The 21,676-nt window shown below is 52.1% G+C and overlaps 8 protein-coding genes across 8 annotated transcripts; 4 read left to right on the top strand and 4 right to left on the bottom strand.

Annotated features, from left to right (window-relative positions):
• Positions 1-124: 124 nt before the first annotated feature.
• On the bottom strand, positions 125-1,356 carry BJY04DRAFT_184275 (HVSL domain-containing protein). Its single transcript, XM_073710589.1, has 3 exons — positions 1,047-1,356; positions 758-989; positions 125-703 (listed from the first exon to the last, which is right to left on the bottom strand). Exons 1-3 carry the CDS (start codon positions 1,297-1,299, stop codon positions 307-309), a joined length of 882 nt encoding a protein of 293 aa, XP_073573557.1. The 5' UTR covers positions 1,300-1,356; the 3' UTR covers positions 125-306.
• A 509-nt stretch (positions 1,357-1,865) lies between these two features.
• On the top strand, positions 1,866-3,494 carry BJY04DRAFT_184274 (uncharacterized protein). Its single transcript, XM_073710588.1, has 3 exons — positions 1,866-2,351; positions 2,437-2,475; positions 2,550-3,494. Exons 1-3 carry the CDS (start codon positions 1,944-1,946, stop codon positions 3,063-3,065), a joined length of 963 nt encoding a protein of 320 aa, XP_073573556.1. The 5' UTR covers positions 1,866-1,943; the 3' UTR covers positions 3,066-3,494.
• BJY04DRAFT_226404 (uncharacterized protein) lies at positions 3,067-4,949 on the bottom strand. Its single transcript, XM_073718406.1, has 2 exons — positions 4,358-4,949; positions 3,067-4,308 (listed from the first exon to the last, which is right to left on the bottom strand). Exons 1-2 carry the CDS (start codon positions 4,528-4,530, stop codon positions 3,489-3,491), a joined length of 993 nt encoding a protein of 330 aa, XP_073573555.1. The 5' UTR covers positions 4,531-4,949; the 3' UTR covers positions 3,067-3,488.
• Positions 4,950-9,192: 4,243 nt separating this feature from the next.
• On the top strand, positions 9,193-10,674 carry BJY04DRAFT_184272 (uncharacterized protein). Its single transcript, XM_073710587.1, has 2 exons — positions 9,193-10,103; positions 10,174-10,674. The coding sequence occupies exons 1-2, from the start codon at positions 9,495-9,497 to the stop codon at positions 10,279-10,281; spliced, it is 717 nt and encodes a 238-aa protein (XP_073573554.1). The 5' UTR covers positions 9,193-9,494; the 3' UTR covers positions 10,282-10,674.
• Positions 10,675-11,844: 1,170 nt separating this feature from the next.
• BJY04DRAFT_184267 (ER oxidoreductin) lies at positions 11,845-14,216 on the top strand. Its single transcript, XM_073710586.1, has 3 exons — positions 11,845-12,287; positions 12,341-13,935; positions 13,983-14,216. Exons 1-3 carry the CDS (start codon positions 12,177-12,179, stop codon positions 14,113-14,115), a joined length of 1,839 nt encoding a protein of 612 aa, XP_073573553.1. The 5' UTR covers positions 11,845-12,176; the 3' UTR covers positions 14,116-14,216.
• Positions 14,217-14,282: 66 nt separating this feature from the next.
• Positions 14,283-16,287, top strand: pex13 (peroxin PEX13). The gene is made up of 3 exons (XM_073710585.1): positions 14,283-14,587; positions 14,660-15,157; positions 15,207-16,287. Exons 1-3 carry the CDS (start codon positions 14,536-14,538, stop codon positions 15,950-15,952), a joined length of 1,296 nt encoding a protein of 431 aa, XP_073573552.1. The 5' UTR covers positions 14,283-14,535; the 3' UTR covers positions 15,953-16,287.
• A 2,182-nt stretch (positions 16,288-18,469) lies between these two features.
• On the bottom strand, positions 18,470-20,152 carry BJY04DRAFT_184262 (uncharacterized protein). The gene is made up of 3 exons (XM_073710584.1): positions 19,933-20,152; positions 19,422-19,864; positions 18,470-19,358 (listed from the first exon to the last, which is right to left on the bottom strand). Exons 2-3 carry the CDS (start codon positions 19,678-19,680, stop codon positions 18,697-18,699), a joined length of 921 nt encoding a protein of 306 aa, XP_073573551.1. The 5' UTR covers positions 19,681-19,864; positions 19,933-20,152; the 3' UTR covers positions 18,470-18,696.
• Positions 20,153-20,223: 71 nt separating this feature from the next.
• Positions 20,224-21,048, bottom strand: BJY04DRAFT_184260 (uncharacterized protein). The gene has a single exon (XM_073710583.1). It carries the CDS (start codon positions 21,017-21,019, stop codon positions 20,807-20,809), a length of 213 nt encoding a protein of 70 aa, XP_073573550.1. The 5' UTR covers positions 21,020-21,048; the 3' UTR covers positions 20,224-20,806.
• Between the last annotated feature and the right edge of the window lie 628 nt (positions 21,049-21,676).

Genomic DNA, 21,676 nt, shown 5'->3' with positions numbered 1-21,676 from the left:
ATACCGACTGTTGGCCTTCAACTTGAACTATATAGATGGAAGTTGAAGCAAAGGATGTGAGATGAAATAGAGGACTATTTATCGAATAGTAATTTTAGTTTTCGAGGCCTATGAAATAGTTTTTGGTTTGATATGCAGCCTACTTCTTCAAGCGAAGCTGGGATATCGACAAGCGTCCATAAAGTCTATGTCTGGGTAGGCGAAAAAGAAAAAGCCTTGTATCTTTATAATGTGAACTCGGACTAGGCTTCAGAGCTGGATAAGAAATGTCTAGCTTCGCTGACTTGAGCTCGAAACTTTGCCCTCTCATCCAAGTGCTAAGCTCGAGACATTATTGCCAATCTTAACCTTCACGCAATCAAAGCGTATCCCAAGAGCACTGAGCTCCCGAACATCTATACTCTTCATCCGCTCCTTATCATCAGCAGACGGCTCCGTCAAGCTCCAAGCAATAGAGACATGGAAACAGTCAGAGTAATCAGCCTGCGGGGTAAATTTGTTGCCATGAACGCCTATCCTGGAACCATCCGACCGTTCATGTTCATACAGCGGTGGCTGACCAAACAACCCAAGCGAACGATTCGAGATCCGCAGGAGGCGGTTCAAGCAATCCTTCTCGGGCCGCTTTGCTCGAAGCACGTAAAACCACCTCGTCTTCTCGTGGTTGGACACCCAGTGCAAACCCTCAACTCCAACATCGAATCTGCAGGGCATTAGCGCAACCACAGCCATACCCAGGACGAAAGACAATACTAACGGGGGTATATCAGACTCCCTCAGTGCGTGTTGGAAGGTCTCGAGAAAAGTCTGCCTCTCCTTAGTCCGCAGCACCACCGGCCTGGACAGACTAATATGCAACGGCAGCTGCGCGCCAAGATCACTATGCAAGAAGCTGTGCAAGCTCGTCTGCTCTTCGGCGTGCATATGCATACTCTGTGTATGAGAGATTATGTCCTTTAGGATCTTAAGTTCATCTCTTGACGGATACCCTACATTCACAATCTTAGCATAATGACCTGACCATAAATAAAAGCAAGAAGACATACACTCAAGATAAACATGAGTCGGCCAATTCCCCTCCACATGCGGAATAGCCCGCTTCCTCCCCCCATGGAGGCTCGGATCATCCCTCACACTGACCCTCGTACTCGAGGTATAGAGATCATGAAATGAGGCAGGGAGCGGCGGAAGAGAGGTCTGTTGCTGGCTCTTGCTGGCGTGGCTTTGTTTATTGATTTTCCGCGGAGGAGCGTCCTGCTCAGAGTCTGATTCTGAGGAGGAATATTGCACCAGTGCCATTTCTAGTGTCTTCCAGGTAGATCATCCTGCCAGGCGGTCATATTCCGGTCTTGAGATGTTGGCAAGCAAGAGGGTATCAAATTGATCGTCAAATCCAACCTTATGTGTATACCCATCACGTGGCCGTCTTAGTCATCATGTTTATGCCCCAACCCCAACAGCCTCAATCGGAGTCGATCTCCACACTAGGCTTCATCTCCAAATGCAGGGTCAGCCTTCAGGGTCACAATCTCGTAGAAAACTCGGATAAAAAAAACACTCTCTGAGAGCCTCCTCCTCTTGCTGCACTCTCCGCATTGAACAGAGTTACATTTCCTCTGTCCCTCGCGGCATGGCGCAGCCACAAGATGTTAAACCACTTCAAGCACTTCACCCGGCGAATACGAGGCTGTCCCCATGACCACCCAATCCGCACCCAAAACCTAAACACGAAGGGCCCTTGGTATCTCTTGGGGGATCCATATTGAGCCGTGGTGAAAGGGCTAATAAAATGCTAAAAAAAATGGGTATTTAAGAAGACTGTGCGCCGGGGGAGAAGGGGGGATTTTTTGGAAGTTTGTGTCTGGGGTGAGTGAGGAAATTGGTCGAATCTACCTACCTTGTTCCCTATACAGCCAACGCAGTATTTGCGCTGAAACGCAGCAATGCGACGCTCACCTCTATCTCTATCCCTCCTCTCTCTTGCTCTCACCATAACAAACTCCCTATTCACACTCACCCTCGCCTCCGATGAACCAGAAGGCGCCCTCTTCCCCGCCATCAACGGCGCCGACTCGCGCGCCTCAACCGCCGCGGCATTCCTAACCTCCAGCGGCGCCCTCCTCGACACCCGGCAGCTAACATGCCCCCCGTCCGCTCTGCTGGAATGCCCGCACGGCGACTGCTGCCGGTACAGCTGCTGCGGGTCTAGCTGCTGCGATGCAGGTGCGCTGTGCTACAACGCGGAGGGCGACAGCACCGGGCTGGCGCACTGTTGTCGGGCTTACGTCGAGAAGCCGTGCGGGGATCGCTGCGCGCCGTTTCAGGCGGATTGCTGCGGGGATGGGTATTATGTAGGTGCTCAGTTTTTCTGTTTCTTGGAGTTGATGGGGTTGGAGCTGGATTTTGGTGGCAGTGCTGATGCGATGATATAACTAGTGTCCAGCTGGCTCGGTCTGTTCTGGGAAGACGCAATGTGTGAGTATACTTTACCATAACCCTTTCACTTTTAGGACTTGGTGATCAAGGGATATCGTGCTGATGGCGTGCAGCGGTGTTTATATGGTCGAAGCTGTACCAGCGGTGGAGGTAGCGACTATGAGGACGACGACGACGATGATGATTATGATGACTACACCACCACAACAACAACCAGGCCAACCACAACCGAAGAGGAATACACAACCACAACCACCACAACTAGATCCACAACAACCGAAGACGACGACGAAGATGACGACTACATAACCCACATCCCTACCGGCACATCCACCTCCCTCGACCTGGACGAGTATCTCTCTTCCATCTCAGACCTCGAGTCTTCGTTGTCGGAGCAGGCCTCATCCACAACCTCTGTCGGGGGTAATCTGGACACGATAGAGGACTTGCTCTCGAGTGTTCGGCCTGCGCCTGGGCCTACGGACTCGGCGGATTCAGACTCAGGTTCGGGTTCTGGATCTGGTGATGGCGACTCGGGTGGCACTCTTGATGGGCGTGCGGGGAGTTTCGGACCCCAGGGTCTGCTGATGGGGGCGTTGATGGTTGGTGCGCAGGCGATTTTGGTTTGAGGGGGTAGTTTGCTGCTGCTGCTGCAGGTGTTGCTGTTTGGATGTGGAGATGAGGATGGCTGAACTAATGGTTAGTTTTATCTATTTTCTTTTGCCTACGAGATGAGGTACGCAAGATCTAAAGAGCAAATATATATTCAAAACTGAGCAATATATACAGTACTAAGGAAACCATCAGTCCCCCCAAAGGTAGCGATCATCTTGACAGTCTTGGAGGTCCTCATCTCATTCAACCATACACGGAAAGTCAAACTCAAGATCAAAGAAGCACAGCACAAGCACACACATAAGTCTTCACAGGTTCAAGCAGTCTAGCCAGTCGTCAAGACATCCAACGGTCATAAGATGAAAGCATTGTTGGAGGTGAAAAAAAGGGTATGGCGACGATGGGTCTAAGCTGTGAGTGTCGATGCAACTCCCAGCTTAAGAGCGCCAGTCGCGGACGGAGCTGTAAGGGCTGGGGGCATCGCGAGCCTGGAGGTCACCAGCCTTGAGGAGCTTCTGGCCCTCGAAGTCGAAGCAGGAGGTGGAGGTGGAGTTGTTGGTCTCGTCGCAGAGAGGGTACTTGGTGTGGGTCTCCATGTCGCAGAAGAGCTTCTCGCCGAGGTGGACAAAGTCAGGGCCCATGGAGGACTCGGAGTCGCAGAGCTTGGTGGCGGAGTGGTGGGCGTCGTCGTTGGAGATGACGAGCTGCTCGGCGGCCCAGGAGACGCGCTTGTTGCGGCGGACCTTGGCGGCGAGCTTGCGGTCGCTGGACTCGCGGCGGAAGAAGCGCTTGGCCTGGGTCCAGAAGTTGATGGTGCTGGGGTCCTGCTCGGTGCGGAGGCCGAAGTCGATGTCGTTGCACATCTGGGAGGGGTCGGTGTTGCCGGAGTCGAACTCGTCGGAGCTGTAGCGGGGCCAGCGGACCTGGAAACCGGTCTGGGGCTGGTCGCCGTTGGCGTCAATCCAGAAGCAGTTGGGCTTGTAGGAGTTGTCGCCGTTGGTCCACATGTTAGAGGCGTACCAGGTGGCACCGCACTCGCCACCGTAGTCGCCGGAGACGGCGTACTTGTTACCGCCGGCAGCCTCAGCCCAGGTGGTGGTGACCCAGGCGATACAGATGGCGTCGTCGTTGGCGGTCAGGAGGGAGTAGACACCCTGCTGCTCGTGGTTGACCTCGACGGTGCCGACGGTGCCGTCGGTGACAGTGCCAGGGTCGGCGGTGATGGCGAGGAACTCGCCAAAGTCGTTCCAGACACGGCTGTTAATGTCAGATGGGCTGTCAAGTTCTCAAAGGAAGGAGAGCATACACATCGGGGAGATCTCCTCCAGCGTTGTCAGTACCGCCGTTGGCACCGTCAAGAGCAACGGCAACCTTGACGGTGGTACCGGGCTCAGTGTCGGTGCCAAAGTTGTCCATGGCGAAGGATGTGATGGTAAGGATACCGGAGATAACTCCGATGGCGTCGACGACTCCAGACATGATGATGGATTGGTTGTTGTGGTAAAAGGGATGATCCCGAAGACTTGGACTTGCTGGAAGAGCTGGAAGCTTGTGTGCTGGAGTGCTTGAGAGTGTGTGTGTGATTCTACTCAGATGGCCGGCATCCCAGGGGGTTTATATAGACTGAAGATCGCATACAGAGAGACATCTTCTGTATACTGATCGACTATACTTCGGATTGGGGCCAATAGCATCATCGCCCTCTCGGCTGTCTGGAGATTGGAGTACCTGGCAGGCGATGCAACACAGCCCAGGGAGACAACAGCATCATTCCACCAGGCTAACGTGGGGGCGGCCCCATTGGAAAGCAGGATTGTCGGGGGAATAAACAAGGACCAAGGCGGATGGCTGAAGAGGAGGCTTGGGGGCCAAAACTACCATGTGAGGCTTCTCTGATCGGCATTGGCTGTGCGGCGCTTCTGCAGTAAATTCAGGAGAAGATCTACAGGGTAGCGGATATGCACGATTCATGTAGTTCGTCCTTCCACAGTAGTCTCTCCACTCCCCACTGTTTAGGTAGTGTTGGGGGCCTTTTTGTCTCTAGTCAACCCTGCAAGGCCGTGGCTGAGCTTGTCATTGCTTCCTATTGGGTCTATCGTTGAAGCAATCCGTCTGTCTGACATCATATCAAGAGAGCTCTCCTCCGTTGTTCGAATGATTCCATCCCAACTGCCTCATCGATTCCAGGTTTGACACAGCAACATAGTCACCATTGCTCGCAGCTCAACAGAAGCGTCCCCGCTTGACGCTCCTCCAAACATGACTCAAATCTCCCAATCTCACCTCAGACCTGGCGCTTGGACGGGGCCAAGATGTCTCGTGCGCTGAAGATCTACGTCAGGCACGCTCGATGTCGGTGAATATCGCAGTTCGTCCACCTGTTGATCTTCTGCCTGAGACCAGATCAACATGTCAGGAACACTCGCAACAGTCTTCCGAGCAGCCCGCTGCGGTAATGATTGAGTTGAGCGGTAGGTAGACTTGAGTCTGCCTTGTCTGATAATAGAACCACAGCTTGATACTCAACTTCTGAAGAAACTCCCCTCAAGCCTACAGGGTCTGCACTCCGCACTACACCAAAGCCACAGCGTCATGAATCCTTGGGCTGCTGCAGAGTTGTATCCACTTCTCAAGGCCTAGATTACCGGTCATCGACCGGAGACCGGACGAACCAACAGTGAAGTCTATATCGGATTGGGCATGCATGTATAGCCGATTTCGCCGACAAGACTGGACAAGCCAGCATAGCGTCAGATAGCCTTTGCATCTTCGTAAAACACTCCTGATACGTTGGATAGAAGAGGATAGCTCTTGAAGCTGGGTTGCTAGTTGACCATGCCATGTTTCTTTGCCATCTCGCAGAGCTAGTGTCTTGAACTCAGTCTCACCTTCCTATTCTATCCTTTTTGTCGCCTCCCAGTTACAACTCGACATCATTTTACTATCGTCTGAGTGTGTTTGAGTGATCAGCTCTCTATACATGCATAGTAATCCTTCAGAAACAGCGTTACATTGAGAATCCCAACACAACAACTACCCTAGTTATCACACCACAAAGTACAAACACCCCCTACAACCACAACCCAAACAAACTTTCCCCTATCTCTTGGTCAACTTGGCATATATCATCCAAGCCTGTGCACAATCAATCGCATAGCCAAGTAATCGGGCTTTTGTCGGAACATTTCCTCCTTACCCTATCCCAATCCTTCAGGATCCCACACCTAAATTGCCTACGGGATACACCCGCACCTCGGACATACCAGCACCCGACAACGCCAAAATCTCACACTATTCCATACAATCAATCCAATTCCAGGGTCGACTCTCGAGGGTCTAGAAGAGCTCAAATGATGATGATGGACATTTCCTCCTCAGCGCGGTGGAGCCGCTGCTTCGCCTAGGCAGTTAGCGCGTTCCGAGGTGGTATGGCCCGTCTGGGGGCCAACGGTTGCGGCAGTGGCTCTCCCTCCTTCAGCCTTCTACAGTACCTTTGACTCGCCTCGGTGTTATTCTGATACGTCGAGACGAGACGAGAATAAAACGATCTTCATGCTTGGTGATTTGCCACCGATTGCTCGCCTCCTTTTCTGATTATTGATCAGATGGTGAGACTGAAAGCGCCGTTGAAACTTGCCGGCGATGCGGAAATCCGATGTCCTTCAGGTGCTCTCTTTCAGTGACACTTGACGAGGACTCTGACTTGACGTCGTAGCTGAGACGAGGGTTCAGCTCGGATAGCTGGAAAGTGGATTGGAGACTACTGCTTGACTTGACTCGGCTCCCTAGATACACCACACTAAATTCTGACTACTTTCAGCGTCCAAGGATATAGAACGAAGGAAGGAAGAAGTCCCAAGGAAACAGGTTTTTACCTTCGAGTGACCTCCATGGTAGCAATCGACTGCCTACCTGAGTTGCAGCCTACGATACCAGCTGGACCTATATCAACCGGCAGCGGAGTCACGGAGTACGGCCACGGAGAACGGAGTAGATCTAAAGCCGGCGGGCATGGCTTTGCTGATAAATCGGTTGAGAGTGGATGGGTTCTCTTAAAACCCTGGTGAAGCCCCGGGTGTTTCTGCTCGAGACAACCTGCTCTTGTTTCTTCAAGATCCTGGGCTAGCTATGGATCTAGGTTGGCTTGATATTCTACTCCTTGTTCAGTCACTCCCGCGGCCATGTATGGAGAGAGGCTCTGCTATGGTTGTTGGTGTCGATGTCACCTTAGCGATGCAGATGGTTGAGATATAACGGTATACCTACCCTATCTTCCTACAAGCAAGCTGCTGGAGACTCATGTCGGCTACTAGACTCAACTTCGAGCCAGGTCTAAAGGCTCGCGAGACCTTTTCTTCAGTCCGAGGCAGAAAAGTGGGCATGTTACTTAGGTTTGATCCTTTCCTTTGTTTTTCCTCCCGCCTGCAACCACGGTCATCTTATATGCTATGCTGTCGATAGTTCTTCCCTATGACAGCAGTCTGCTATGCAGGGCCTTCAGGTCTGGGGCTTATAGTAGAAACCCACCATACACCTTCGCGTACGGAGTAGTTTGTGTCCAAAGACATGAACGTCGGGTGCATATATTTGCGTGTGAAACTTAGAGCGCCTTAACTATGGAGGCCGTCATTCTTGACTCCTCAGAGAGTGCTGAGTCCTGCAGGGGCGATATCCAGAGGTGGCTCTGGAGACTTCATCTAATCTGAATGCTAGTTGGATTCCTCTAGCCATCTGGAGCCTCTCCATAACAATGTGTCATATTATAGTCCTCGTAGTCCGTAGTCTTCATAAATAATGATCTTCAGGAACCACTCGGAACCACTCGGTCGGCCGTTGTAATCTCACCTGTCAGACCGGTTTTTGTATGCACCATACGTGCTTGGTCGGAAAAGGCTGGCAACCGCTCAGCTTAACTTCATCCTCGTAGGATAGTGAGTCAATATTGATATTTTATTGTTGCCTAGAGGTATAGTTTGTTCCAATGTATGACAAACCTTGTTGGATTTGGCACTCAGGAACCTCGCTCCGAGTGGTTGGAATATATATCCTACGCTCTTCGGCCGAACGATCAACGAGCGGAAACTTGACCCGACTATTTCTGCCTGAAAGTGTAGGAAGAAAATCCAGCTTCTTGAGATTGATTTGCAAAGGCCAAAAGTAGATTGAAAAGAGCTCAGCGAAGGTCTGAACTGCTGCAGACATAAGCAACGCGCTGGTGCATGTGTCAAGGGACATTCCTCAGCAGTCTGAAGTTGAACTCCGTACTCCGTACTCCGCACAACCGGATTTCGCTCCAAGGCTCAAGGTTGAGATCATTATAACACGAACACCTGGAGAGTGTCGTCGTCATCTAGGGCTGGGATTTCCAAGAGTTGGTAGTATTGCAGGGGAGCAGCTATACTGATTCGGGAACACACAAGGCTAGGCCTCGGACGTCAAAGCCAGATCGAGACCGCAGCCGTCCGCTAACAACCATACTAAAGTTAACCTTAATTCCAGGCGCTGAACCCTGTCGGTCGTACAAATGGATATCCGATCATCGATGTTCGATATCACTTTGAACAATAATAGCCACTGGACTCGGTGCTGGGCTTGCCAAGCGAGCAGTGCTCGGAGACGCGCGTTGGTTGACTGACCTCTCTGCCTGCCTACATTCCATCAGCTGCGTGCGCCTCAACTTGGTCAGCTGATAATCTGGAAAGTTTGGGCAAATTTAGACGAGGCCTGTCACGTCTCGAGTCAACTCAACTCTTAACTTTTCAAGAGCAGAGATTTCTTTCAACTGTCTAGTCTAGACCCTACCGGCCTCCCGAGTATAGGGTAGGAAATGTCATCCGAGCTTCGAAAAGTTCTTTTCATCATCGAAGGCATCTTGACTCCACCCAGAGGTTACATTTGGACTAGCGTTCCCGTCAAGTCCGTCGTCTTGACCTGAATAGGAAGCGAGCTACGCCCAGATCGGAAAGATTGAGCCCTATAGATAAAGAGGTTTTGGACTCGGCGGGGCCTTCATGCGTCAGCCTGGGGAGTCTCTCACGTCACCTACACACAGCCGGGGGGCAAAGACTGTACATCTGTAAGCTTTGCGTAGACCTTATTTTGAGTCAGATGCTCCTATATGAAGCCTCCTGCTGCCGGCTGGCTCCGGCTGGCTCTCTACTTTCTATAACTACCATCCCTCCACTTGAAATCAATATACAGGCTACTAAGCGACCTGTCATACTACCACTCCCACCCAAGTGACATATCAAAGTCCCCAGGTATACCCCTTCCTTGCATAACAAGCCACCTAAGCCCCGCTAACGAATACGCAGGCCATCACTAGCGCCAAATACTATTACTTTTTCTGTGCCCGATACTGAGCGCCTCAGTAGTCAGTACAGAGTACGCGCATTACTAAAAACCCAACACCACCCACCAACACCCCCTCCAAGATCCTCAAAATGCAAAAATATCGCATGGATCACTCATATCCCACATTCACCAGCGACCGCGCCTCCATCGACTCCAACATGGACGCCGCATCCATCACCTCACTGGGCAGCAACAACCCTTACCAACGGTTCCTGTCCCCGTCACCATCCTCCTCACCAACCCGCTCCAGCATCAGACGACGGCGCTCCCCGTCCGTCCCATCCTCCGACAACGCCGACTTTCTCGACGCCACGCAGTATACCCGTGGCAGACGCACCCACCACAACAACAAACCACACCGCCGCGTCTCCCAACTCGTCACCCCAGACATCATCGACCGCCTCGACACAGCTGCCGTCTCCTCCTACCACCACGAAGGACCCTACGACGCCGTCTACCCAGAACGCAACAAGCACAGCACCCACAGCCCGCTCGAGGCCCTCCGAGAATCAAACGCCGAGGCACTCCGCGCGACGCCGCACCATAAAATCGCGGACTCAATCAAACGACATAGACCCTTAGACGGGGTTGCTTTCTTCCCTCCCGGCTCGACAGATCACGAGGGGCAGACATATGAGTATACAGAGGGGTGGAATATGATGAATGATTTTGGGAATTTCGCTAGGTGTCCTGGAATGGTATGTTTTCCTCATCTTGTGCTTTGTGCTTCGCTTTGGATTTCGAGCATGTGGACTAACTGTTGGGTAGAAATTCACCGATGAAGACTTCAGGAATGATCCGTTCTACAACACGCCCGTGAAGCCGTTCGCGCCGATCCGGAATGCATTCCGGAGGAAGAGCAGGGTTGTCTCTTGAGTTGAGTTTGGAGGATTGAAAGTTTCTTTTTTGTTCGGAATTTGGTTTCCTTGTTTTCGGTTCACTTGATGACTACATGTACATTCTGAGAATACCCATTTCATTATTTTTCGGATGGGTGTTTGTAAGGAGTCGAGGCGTTTTGTATGGATGTTCTCGGGTGATCCGATGGCCGGGTCATAATCATGTTTTCCTTTTTTTTTTTCACCTCATGTTTCCTTTCCTTTTCCTTTCCTGTTCAGTCCATCTAACCTTGGTGTCCGGGTCTGTAACCCCCCCAAGACCATATGAATAATCCATGTATCTAGCTAGTTACCAAACTAGACCAGACCAGGCTCCGGTTGGGCGGTAGGGATGGGCCAGGGTCAACTACAATTACAAGCACAATTACAATCACGACTTTTTCTCTTGACACCACTTACATACAATGTCAAGAGTAAATGAAGCGCTGACATCCATTTCGAATCTAAACTAGACTATTGGGTGACGCGCATGCATAGATTGAACTTTGTCTTGACCAAGTAGGGTACTGTAGCGAGGGGTGCAGCTGGTGCAGCTGCACCGGAGAGGTAATCAGGTGCCTACTTTGGCCTTCTATGTCTTCCGTACACGGTATACCTGGGCAGTAGCTAACCACCGGAGATCGAGGTCCGAAGTAAGCTGGAGCCCAACAAGGGAGCGGAGCCAAGAATGTAAGTACGACAGTAAGACTAGGTAGTAAGCCGGTGTAGGAGACTTCTGGCTAAGAGTCTTCCTTGCTTATTATAGACATCGACATAGTACTGTAGAGCAGCGTATACTTAGTTACCTAACTAGTTATACGGCTTACAAGAGAGAAAGTTACTCTGTACGTAGGCAAATTGAGCCGTGGCTTGGCCTTAGGTAGCTATAACTACGCCGCATATAACCTGTCATCTATACTAGTAGACAGCTCGTGGATGTGAGACCTACAGTACTGCTGCTGTCTGCTGTACCTCACTAGTGTAAAGCCACGCTGACCATTGCAGAATTCATCCCCATACTCCGGCGGTCAGTCAGAAGTAAGGCTCAAGGTACTCGGCGCTCATGGCTCAGGCACCTGTGCTACACGGAATAGCGCCTGGCCCCTTGCTAATCATAGGCTCTGCTCAACGTGGCCTGACAAACTAACGGCGTGATGCTGCTGACGTTGGGAAACGGTACCGCTCCCGTGTCCGAAGTGCACGGGTAAGCGGTTCCAGGAGGGAGAGAGATTTTGCAGATTGTTGAATGGCGTTGGTGAGGTCTAATGGTTGAGTAGTAGTAGGGAGTAAGCACACATACTCTACACCTGGAACAGGGAAACTGGGAATGCTGAAGGGGCTGTTTATCAGCGACTGTGATTAATAATGGCTCGGATCTGGCGGAGGTTCTCAGTCGGGAGTGTGAGAGGGTAGCGGGATTGTCAACGTCGCAGATAGAGTATGAGAAGGCATTATTCATCTGAAAAGCAATCGATCCAGTGGTAGAGAGGGCGTTCTAATGGACTGATGGTGATGGTGGTCAATAACTTGCCGAGACCTCAGCGGTGTTATCAATAAGAGCGATCGGATGATCCTGCGGTCTCCCCATACAAAACTCCGCCACCAGGTCAGGACAGCTTGTCCACTTCCCATTGAGGCTGCCACTCCTTGATTCCTCGCCGCCTGTCGCTTTCTCTTTCTCTCTAGACATCTTGCATTCTCCATGCGACCTGCTTCTTGAGTTTGGTCTGCTCGCTGCGATTGCAGGTATATGGCCACGTTTTGACATTGCCATTCTTTTACGCCACGCCGCGACAGGGTCTTGTCTTGTTTGATAGATCGATCAGCGGAGAATTATTATAGGATACGAGAATTGCAATCGCAATCACTCCGCGCCCTCGAGCACCCGCGAACATGCGCTCAGCGACGAAATACTTCTATTTGGCCGTCTTTGGCTTCATGAGCCTGGCCGCCGCCGATAAGCATGAAGGATCGCCGGTGCAGCACGATCATGACACTTGCGCGGTACTTGTTCTCCCTCTTTCCGGCGAGATAAGAACTAATCATTGGGTTTACAGATCGACCCTAAAGCCATGGTCTCCGACGCCTGCGTCTCCTACCACACCATCGACGCCCTCAACGACCAAGTCTACTCCCTCCTCCAGTCCCTCACCCAGGAAACAGATTTCTTTTCTTACTACCGCCTTAACCTCTTCAACAAAGTCTGCCCCTTCTGGCAAGACTCCGACAGCATGTGCGGCAATATCGCATGTGCCGTGAACACAATAGACGACGAAGACGATATCCCGTTGACGTGGCGCGCGGAAGAACTGAGTAAACTCGAAGGCCCCAAGGCCGGTCACCCGGGGCGGCAGCAGCAGTATGAGAGGCCGCGGGATCGGCCGCTGCAGGGGATGCTAGGCGAGAATGTCGGGGAGAGTTGCGTGGTCGAGTACGACGACGAGTGCGATGATCGCGACTACTGCGTTCCCGAGGATGAAGGCGCGAGCGGGAAAGGCGACTATGTGAGCTTGGTGGACAACCCGGAGAGATTCACGGGGTATGCCGGCATGGGCGCGAATCAGGTCTGGGATGCGATTTATCGTGAGAACTGTTTCCTGAAACCTGTGCCCGAGCTGGAGCAGTCTTCGTTCCCGCCGATGGGTGGGCTTGGTGGACTGCAGGCTGGCGGGCTTCAGGCTGTTCAGGACTTTCGCAATGTGCTTCAGAAGGAGTCGAAGCGGCCGGATCTGCTGCCGCTTGATAATGAGTGTGTTGAGAAGCGGGTCTTCCATCGGCTCATTAGCGGGATGCATGCTTCTATCTCGACGCACTTGTGCTGGGATTATCTCAATCAGACGACGGGGCAGTGGCATCCTAACCTCCAATGTTTCAAGGAGCGGCTACACGACCATCCGGAGCGCATTTCGAACCTTTACTTCAACTATGCGCTGGTGTCTCGCGCGGTGTCGAAGCTGCGGAAGCATCTGGAGGGCTACACCTACTGCATTAGCGATCCGGCGCAAGACCAGCAGACGAAAGAGAAAGTCTCGCTGTTGACCTCCACCCTTGCCGAGCGTCCTCAGATTTTCGACGAGAACGTCATGTTCCAAGACCCTAGCGCCATCGGCCTGAAGGAGGATTTCCGTAACCGATTCCGAAACGTGAGCCGGCTGATGGACTGCGTTGGTTGCGACAAGTGTCGGTTATGGGGAAAGCTCCAAGTCAACGGCTATGGAACCGCGCTGAAGGTTCTCTTCGAGTACGACGAGACCAAGAACGGCGAGAACCCATCCCTGCGACGGACCGAGCTGGTCGCTTTGGTCAACACCCTCGGCCGCATCTCCCACAGCATCGCTGCCGTTCGCAGTTTCCACCGCGCGATGGAGGTTTCCGACGGACAGGTCTTTGCCATCGCGGCGGGCTCATCAGCCGGTCAAAACCGCGGCGGCAAGAAAACGAGACGTCTGCTCAAAGACGGCGGCTCGACATTCTACTACGAGGGCGACGACGACGAGAATTTCGAGTACATCAGCCAGCAACGTCCTTGGGAACGACGACGGGTTCGGCGCCCAACCAACACCGTTATCGACGACATCAAAGCAGAGTTCTCTGTGGTGTGGGACACTTATATCTTCGTTCTGAAGAGCTGGTACAATATACCTAAGACATTGTAAGTTCCTACCATCGTTATGTTCTGTGCATTATTAACTGTTGCAGCTGGGAGATTGGTGTCCTCGAGGCCAACCGTCTCTGGAGTTATTGGTTAGGTCTTCCAGTACCACCGCGAACGTGGAAGATTAAATTGCCCACGCCACCGCCTCGCATGCAAGATCTGCATGATGAGTTATAGTTACGATAGCGGTTTGGATATGGCGTTTGGCGGCATTGCATTGTACATACGGATAGATTTACTGGCATCATATAAGAAATATATACTATATCGTATTATGACTAGGGAGTATACAAGAGCATCGGTAGAAACTGCAATGTAGTAACTGTTGACAGCGGCGTCACCGTCGGCAAGTGAGGGTCCTCGGGGCCTCGGCATTTCCGGCCACATGCCTCCAACTCCAACCTCGTTTTCTCCACCGCTCTGTTCCTCTTTGTCACACGCCTCAGTCACTGCCATCACCTCCCTCCCCACGTTCTATCCCCAGATTCCCTTTCCATCGATTTCTCGCTCTCAAGGGCTCTGAAACACACGCCGGGGGCAGGTTTCGTGCATTCCGACAGCCCTCTCATGCGGCACTGAATTTTCGATCGCGATTCCATGGCGTCTGTTTCGCCACCCAAGCCCTGGGAGAGAGCCGGCGCTACTACTGGTAAGTGACATATATCCTTTGCCTCTCTCAAATACTGGATCTCTTTGAAGCAACTTTTTTAACACTCTCCAGCCACTGCTGTATCAGCGCCCGCGACCGCCTCGACCGCGATGACCGCAACAACTACACCTTCGGCTGCTCCGACCGCGGCGACCTCCACAAGCACAACCGCCCCCTCTCTACCCTCTCGACCCAGCACACTCAGCACCGTTGCGAACCAAAATGCGTCGAATTATTCGCCATATGGAGCGTCACGGCTAGGGTCCTCTCCTTATGGGGGGTACGGCGGCTACGGCAGTTATTCGTCGCCGTATTCGCGATTCGGCGGGATGGGCTCGATGTACGGTGGCATGGGCGGGTATGGAGGGATGTACGGGGGTATGGGTGGTTACGGGGGGATGTATGGCGGCGGCATGCCGGGAGATCCCAACGACCCGAACAGTTTGACGAATTCCTTCAGCCAGAGCACGCAGGCGACGTTTCAGATGATTGAGAGTATTGTGGGGGCGTTTGGGGGGTTTGCACAGATGCTGGAGAGTACTTACATGGCGACGCATAGTTCTTTTTTTGGTGAGTTCCGTTTATCCCCCTTCAAGAAGATAGGGACTAACGGATACAGCCATGGTTTCCGTTGCTGAGCAGTTTGGAAACCTGCGCAACACCCTCGGCTCGGCCTTGGGCATTTTCACAATAATCCGCTGGTTCAGGACGCTGATTGCGAAGATTACGGGCCGTCCACCGCCAGCAGATGCTACCGCGCTTACTCCTGCTGCGTTTGCGGCTTTCATGGGCGGTCGCTCTTCGCTTCCAGATGGCTCCCCTGCCCCTCCACGGCCATCCCGGAAACCCTTCCTGATGTTCCTTGTCGCGCTCTTCGGTCTCCCGTATCTGATGGGCAAACTCATTAAAGCCCTTGCGCGCTCGCAAGAAGAACAGCGTCAGAAGATGGCTCTCTCGAACGGCGAACCCGCACAAAACGCCTTGGACCCCTCCAAGCTCGATTTCTGCCGCGTGCTCTACGACTACACACCCGAGTCTCAGGAGTCCAATGGCATTGATTTAGCTGTAGCTAAAGGTGACATTGTCGCCGTGTTGAGCAAGTCAGATCCCATGGGCAACGCATCGGAGTGGTGGCGGTGCCGTGCTCGAGATGGCCGCGTCGGATACCTTCCGGGCCCGTACCTGGAGACGATCCAGCGGAGGCCGCAGCAGGCGATCACGTCGGGGAGCGAGGCGGGCAGCCGCAGTAACACAATGACGCAGGCTTCCGAAGTCCCTCTCGTGCAGATGCAGAAGCCTGAGCTTAAGGGCAAGATGGGCGATATTTCTTCCGAGAGTTTCCAGAAGAGTGCTTTCTATTCATAATGTGACCGTCTACCCGCAAATCCTCAACATCATCATCCCTCACCTCCGATCCTCATTGTCCCCTGAGGATGTACACGACAGACGTGGCATGGTTTACTGTTATGATTCGGAGTACAGTATCAGCTACCACGTTCAAGTCAAGCCACTTCTTTCCGATCAATATATCTTCTTACTTTTGTCTTATTCTTGGTTCAGCGACTGTACAGGATTTTTTTCATGTCTTTATCATTTTATCTCTTAGGTTGTTTTTGTTACGCTTCATGTGATATCCATGCTAGATACAGTATATCATTCATCCAAAAGCATAATATCCATCCTGAACGAACGATAGAAGAGAAATTTCAGACGCGAGCTGTTTCACGTAGGCCGTATTCCGAATCTCAGCGGTGGTTTGTATGTAGATTTAGGTAAACAATATCTATCAAGGTCCTGTCCTTCCTTATGATTCACGAGCTATGAATATAGGAAAGGTATCCAAAATCCCACATCCATATTCAACTAACAAGGATCCGTCATGCTCTCTATTCCCGGATTCAAAGTCCTTTGCAAGGTAGATAGTTGAGATCAGATGAGATCTGATCTGATCGCGCAAGGTCTAGCAGTAACTACTCAGTACATATTCAACGAAGTAACCAGTACGTCACAACCGCAGTCAGTCCCGGTAGTTGGTCCGTAGTCTGCAGTCCGTAATTTGCAGTCCGTAATTAACTACCGCCATTTGCACGCACCAAAAACCCACTCCGGTACGGAGGACTTATCTTCATAATTATATAATATATAACCTGAAGAAATCTAGTACACCAAGCCCTGCCGTGGCTATATCCATCCATCTATTCTCTCTGGACAACATCCCCACAGAGTCCAGACACAAGGAGAGCGCCAACCACTAGCCCTCCAGCTGGAGGCTATCTACATACCTGTAGGCTTAGTATATATACAAACTCCCACCCAGGGGGCCTGAGGTGAGGTAAGGGTCCATGGCCGACAATTCCTTCTGGTTTGAATGGTGCATTTGCATCAGATTGCATTGCTTGGGTGCTAGTTTCTGACGCTGTTATAGCCGTAGGTACCCGGACGGCAGTTGGGACCAAACTGCAAGTGTATACTCATGTACTAGTACTCTGTATATAGTACCTGGAGCTATGAATATGGAGGATTATACCTAAGTGACTACCTACCTACCCTCTCGCTGGTTCTGGAGTCACATGTCTCGGTGTATGTCCATGAGTATAGGTAGGTAGGTACTAGTTAGTTACCAGAAGTAGGAGTATTGGAGGTACAGTACAGTACAGTACAGCACTCGGGAGTTGGACAGGTACTTCATGTTGGGTAGGGTACTCCGTAGTACGAAGTACCGGGTTCACAAGTGAGACTTGCTTAAGCCTTGTACGCTACTTGGAAGTTATCGATCCAGAATTCCTCCACGGGGTAAAAAGGGCACATCCTTCGAGTGCGCCGTAGAGTCCAGAGTCTAGACAGGGTACGGAGTATACTAACTCAGAACTGGGGTCTGTTGGTATTGGGAAAGCCCCCGGCCCAGTTTCTCGAGTCAGTAGTAGTCCCTGCCAGTCTCGACTCTCAAGAGTCAAGGCTCAACAGTGAGTTGAAACGGACCCCCCTTCCAAATTGAGAAATCAGAATCCAGAATCAGCAAAGCATCGCGCCCGCTCGCTCGCCCGCCTCCGCCCGCCAGCTGAAAACAACCAAGCCGATCGCCCTACCCAGAAAGATCTGATTGGCTCGACCGTGAGCGCTGTCGGGGACTTGCGGACTATGGGTTTAGCGCCGCGGCTAAGGTTGTGTTCCTTGATTTATCATTAATATTTAGGTAGGTATTCTTGCACTGGAGTTGCCAGGTTGGGGGTTGACTTCAACTTTCAGTCTTCAAGGGACTGAGCTGGGTTTGGGAGTTGGGGCTGAGGTTGCGAGTTGAGCTGAGTCGAGCTGCGAGTTGCATCTTGCGTGGGGAATTCGAACATGTCATGTCATTGCGATCACGAGGACAGAGGACTCGGGAGGGAGGAGTGGGCTTGAGCTTTGGGGGCGGAAATGTGGATAGGATGGAGTCATGGATGGACAACCGACAACCTTACTTCTGGCATTCCAGGGTCTCGACTCTCGAATTCAGAGGGGAATGGGATTCTCATTGTCGTAGCAGTGGAGTGCCCGTTGTTGGCCCGTTGGAAGTTCTGGAATCTGGGCTGGTCCGGCTGGACTGTTGGAAGGTCTGCAGTCTGGAGAGGAGGATGGGGAAAATTGAAAATCTTTCCAAGCTTCGTATTCTATTCTACTCTCGGTTGAGGCTCGGTTGCTTGATGCTACATCCTCTGTAGCTCGAGAACTCGAAAACAACAGTAGAAGCTCGTTCAATTGGGCCTCGTCGCGCGTGGTGTGCTGATCTGCTGCTGCTGGGGATGATCGAGCACGGGGCTCCGGGCTGTGGTCTGTCGGGTTTGAGGACGAGAAAATCCGTGTAGTCCAGATATAGAGAGAGCGATAGAGAGAGAAAACAAACAGTATTAGCTATATAAGGCTCGGATATCAACATGAATAAACAAACAGAAAACATAATCCGATGGTCTTCGTACAGAAAAGTAACCAAAAGGTATAAACATGCAGGTGGTGTATCGCATAATGGGCTTCACATCTCACCATAAGATTTTGAATCTACACTCGGTCTAGAGTTCGACGTTTCATGCGAGTTGAGCTCTCGATCTCGGCTTCGATCGAATCCGGCCGTCCAACTACCTCCTTGTAAACCCCCCATCCAACTCCGCCGGCGGCCGCTGCGCATCAACCCCCGCATCCAGCTCCCTGACATTATACCCCCCCTGCAACTCCGACAGCGGCACCGGCGCCACCTTGTTCTTGTCTACCACCGGCGGCGGCGCATAATACCCCTGCCCCTGCACATAGTGGCTCCCGCCATCGCTCGGCGGCGCATGCTGCAGATTGTTGTACGGGCCTCCGGCAGCGGCGCCGGCCTTGGGTGGCAGCGCGCGGAAGCGCCGCCAGAGGAGGAATGCCAGGGCGATGAGGATGAGTGCGCCTGCGGAGACGCCGACGCCGATGCCGGCTTTGGCGCCGGTGGAGAGGCCGTCGTCTGAGCCTGAGGCGGGATCGGGGTCCGGGGTCGGGGTGGTTGTGGGGTCGTCTGTGGCTGTTGGGCCGTTCGTTGATGTCGTGGTTGTTGATGTGGTTGATGAGGTTGGGGTGGGCGTGGGAGAGGGCGTCTCGGGGCGCGTGAGGAGGTTAAATTTCGCGGAGGAGATCTCCTGGCTGCCGGAGCCCCAGGGGGCATCGGCGGGGAGGAACCGGAAGGTCCAGTCGATGTTTGCTTCGACGTCGCTGTCGGAGAGGTCGATGTCCCAGTCGTAGGAGAGGGTGGTGTTGACGTTGATGCCGGCTGGATGGGGTTAGTACTGCTTGCTTCTAGGAGATGAGAATGGAGATGGAGATGAGGAAATACCTGCGAGCCGACTTGAATAATCCGACGCAGTAACCCAGAGATCGACGCCGCTGATATCGCACTCCTCGCAGAAGAACTGGAACTGCGTTGCGAGGGCGCGCTCCCAGCTGATCTCGACGGTCTCACCGGCCGTGTAGTTTGTCGTGTAGTCCGGGTAGTCGGGCGAGTTCCATAGATCCTGGACGGTTTGGGCCCGTGCTAGAGGCAGCAGGGCCAGAGGGAGTAAGCTGGCGAGATATCGATACATCGTCGCCGACATATCGCAGTCGCTGTCTGTCTCGAGCAGTCAACGAAGCAAGAGAGGAACAGAACAGGATGAAAAGACAGACAGACGGCCAGCGACCGCGCAGAGCAGCTGCAGGCCAGTTATTAAGGGCAAGTTTGTGGCTGGACTTGCAGAGCAAATCGCATGAGCAGTCTCGCTAGAGGCTCGTCGAGCAGGACTAGAAGAATCCCTCTAAGCCTGGATGCGCAGGATTTCGGAGGATCGCACGGGTGACGGGCCACTCACAGCTGTCAGCTCTGGCTCCATCTGGAGATTCTGAGGCGGATCATTTTATTTCAGCCTTTCGCTGGCCTTGTGGGCTAGCTTGTTTGCGAGTCTTGTTCGTTTGGTGGTTGGCGGTTGTTGGTGAATGGTGAGTGGTGATAAGCATGTCGGTTGTCGGTTGTTGGTGACAGGGCTCAGCTCGTGTTGAGGCTGTACAGGAGACTTAGCTCTCGTGTAGTTCCAGGTTGCTGGAACGAAGAGTAGACTGCGAGATAATATTAGATGAAGATGAAACACAGCCTCTTGAGTCTTGAGTCTTGTTCCTCCTGTCAGCCATGAATCTTCTTCCATCAACCTGTCAGCCTCGGCCGGATGGTGGCTTTGAATTAATATCGGAGGGGTGCCTTATTTTGTGATTTATCAACAGAGCTGATTCCATTGGTTCATCTCGCTCTCTCTTGCTGTACCGGCTTTCTATCCCAGTTTATATGTTTTACCGAGTATCCAACAGCAAGACTACGGAGTTCTCGACAGTTTTTACTCATGTCTAATGAGCATACTCGGAGCCTCTTCAATCCAGATGTCATCTCCGAGAGCCGCTTCATTGAGGCTCCATTCTAAGGGAGTCCAGCATTCGACTCCACGTCTCGCTTCTTAATCCATTTCTAGGTATCAGTTGGATTCTCCTCATAGGTCTATCAAGCTCTTGTCAGGTATTGCGGCTAATGGAAGGTGGGAGCTAGAAACGAGAGAATTCAAGGATCGATTCTCTTGGGCTATAGCCATAGTCATAGTCATAGTTACTACCCTTTAATCATGTCGGTCCTGTGTTCTCTTCTTCAAACCGAGGAGTTAGTTTGGCCTAGGGAGTCCTGCACCGCACAATGCCTTTGTCTTACTTACAGTAGGCTTTCGCTTTCCTTCCCCTCTCACTTTCAGTTTCCACCAACAAGCCAGAGTAGCTATACCACAACACAATCAGCACGCCTAATCTCAATCCTCGCCTCTTAATATAACCCACGGGATAAACCAACTCGCAAGGCAATAACTCAATCGAGTATCGACGAGCAAAGTGGCGAACGACATCATCTTGCAGATGCCGGCGCATTGCTTACAGCCCCCAATCTCTTGGTATGCGTTGCAATGGAGGGGGTTATGGTGTCATTTCAATTGAGTTGGAAGGACTCAACTTCATGACTTCCATGAAGTTGAAGAGGAGTGTGATTTACATTCTGGATAATAATGTTTATTTTATTTAGTTCAACTGACGCGCTGCGATGCGATGCGACGCGAAGCAAAGCAAAGCAAAGCTATATTCCAAATCTTTGTACAACAAACACCATCCCTCCAGTCCAGCTCCATCCCTGTTCATCCCCGATCGAGCCCGCCGAATAATCTCTAGATGAAACAAGATCCGTCAATCATCAGTTTAAAACCTACACTGAACCATGTTACTGATGATTAGAAATCACGAATTCTCGATCCGGCTCTTGGGCTGGGCACTCCGCTATTGACTCTAGCGCCAACTTAACCTCCTCCTGGAGGTTAATTGTCTACTGTCAAACCCGATTCAGATCATCCGATTCCATTCTTCTTGTGCTCCTCCTTCTTTCCCATGCTTTCTTTTCCGTCCCTGATCCCTGGTCGGTGGTCACTGGTCACTCCCTGACTCCCGGCTCCCGACTCCCTGGGGCCTGGTCGACCCCGATCCACCCCCATGGAATGGGAAACTTGTGGCGTCCGATTCGCGCCGGATTCTATATCC

This window comes from Aspergillus karnatakaensis (genome assembly GCF_047715665.1).
Source record: "Aspergillus karnatakaensis strain CBS 102800 unplaced genomic scaffold BJY04scaffold_13, whole genome shotgun sequence".
Taxonomy (NCBI): domain Eukaryota; kingdom Fungi; phylum Ascomycota; class Eurotiomycetes; order Eurotiales; family Aspergillaceae; genus Aspergillus; species Aspergillus karnatakaensis.
The sequence above is the reverse complement of the archived record's forward strand: the minus strand, read 5'-3'. Positions and strand labels throughout refer to the sequence as shown.

What these genes read in the sequence shown, in the direction of transcription:
- BJY04DRAFT_184275 (XM_073710589.1), bottom strand. Translation starts at nt 1,299, where the DNA reads ATGGCACTGGTGCAATATTCCTCCTCAGAATCAGACTCTGAGCAGGAC. An exon ending in GACTCATGTTTATCTTGAGT is followed by an intron (nt 990 to 1,046) that starts GTATGTCTTCTT and finishes TTGTGAATGTAG; the next exon opens with GGTATCCGTCAAGAGATGAA. An exon ending in AGGGAGTCTGATATACCCCC is followed by an intron (nt 704 to 757) that starts GTTAGTATTGTC and finishes AATGCCCTGCAG; the next exon opens with ATTCGATGTTGGAGTTGAGG.
- BJY04DRAFT_184260 (XM_073710583.1), bottom strand. Translation starts at nt 21,019, where the DNA reads ATGCGCCGGCATCTGCAAGATGATGTCGTTCGCCACTTTGCTCGTCGA.
- BJY04DRAFT_184274 (XM_073710588.1), top strand. Translation starts at nt 1,944, where the DNA reads ATGCGACGCTCACCTCTATCTCTATCCCTCCTCTCTCTTGCTCTCACC. An exon ending in GCTGCGGGGATGGGTATTAT is followed by an intron (nt 2,352 to 2,436) that starts GTAGGTGCTCAG and finishes TGATATAACTAG; the next exon opens with TGTCCAGCTGGCTCGGTCTG. An exon ending in GTTCTGGGAAGACGCAATGT is followed by an intron (nt 2,476 to 2,549) that starts GTGAGTATACTT and finishes GATGGCGTGCAG; the next exon opens with CGGTGTTTATATGGTCGAAG.
- BJY04DRAFT_184262 (XM_073710584.1), bottom strand. Translation starts at nt 19,680, where the DNA reads ATGTCGGCGACGATGTATCGATATCTCGCCAGCTTACTCCCTCTGGCC. An exon ending in TTATTCAAGTCGGCTCGCAG is followed by an intron (nt 19,359 to 19,421) that starts GTATTTCCTCAT and finishes AACCCCATCCAG; the next exon opens with CCGGCATCAACGTCAACACC.
- BJY04DRAFT_226404 (XM_073718406.1), bottom strand. Translation starts at nt 4,530, where the DNA reads ATGTCTGGAGTCGTCGACGCCATCGGAGTTATCTCCGGTATCCTTACC. An exon ending in GGAGGAGATCTCCCCGATGT is followed by an intron (nt 4,309 to 4,357) that starts GTATGCTCTCCT and finishes TGACATTAACAG; the next exon opens with CCGTGTCTGGAACGACTTTG.
- pex13 (XM_073710585.1), top strand. Translation starts at nt 14,536, where the DNA reads ATGGCGTCTGTTTCGCCACCCAAGCCCTGGGAGAGAGCCGGCGCTACT. An exon ending in GAGAGCCGGCGCTACTACTG is followed by an intron (nt 14,588 to 14,659) that starts GTAAGTGACATA and finishes AACACTCTCCAG; the next exon opens with CCACTGCTGTATCAGCGCCC. An exon ending in GACGCATAGTTCTTTTTTTG is followed by an intron (nt 15,158 to 15,206) that starts GTGAGTTCCGTT and finishes TAACGGATACAG; the next exon opens with CCATGGTTTCCGTTGCTGAG.
- BJY04DRAFT_184267 (XM_073710586.1), top strand. Translation starts at nt 12,177, where the DNA reads ATGCGCTCAGCGACGAAATACTTCTATTTGGCCGTCTTTGGCTTCATG. An exon ending in ACGATCATGACACTTGCGCG is followed by an intron (nt 12,288 to 12,340) that starts GTACTTGTTCTC and finishes TTGGGTTTACAG; the next exon opens with ATCGACCCTAAAGCCATGGT. An exon ending in TACAATATACCTAAGACATT is followed by an intron (nt 13,936 to 13,982) that starts GTAAGTTCCTAC and finishes TAACTGTTGCAG; the next exon opens with CTGGGAGATTGGTGTCCTCG.
- BJY04DRAFT_184272 (XM_073710587.1), top strand. Translation starts at nt 9,495, where the DNA reads ATGCAAAAATATCGCATGGATCACTCATATCCCACATTCACCAGCGAC. An exon ending in TCGCTAGGTGTCCTGGAATG is followed by an intron (nt 10,104 to 10,173) that starts GTATGTTTTCCT and finishes ACTGTTGGGTAG; the next exon opens with AAATTCACCGATGAAGACTT.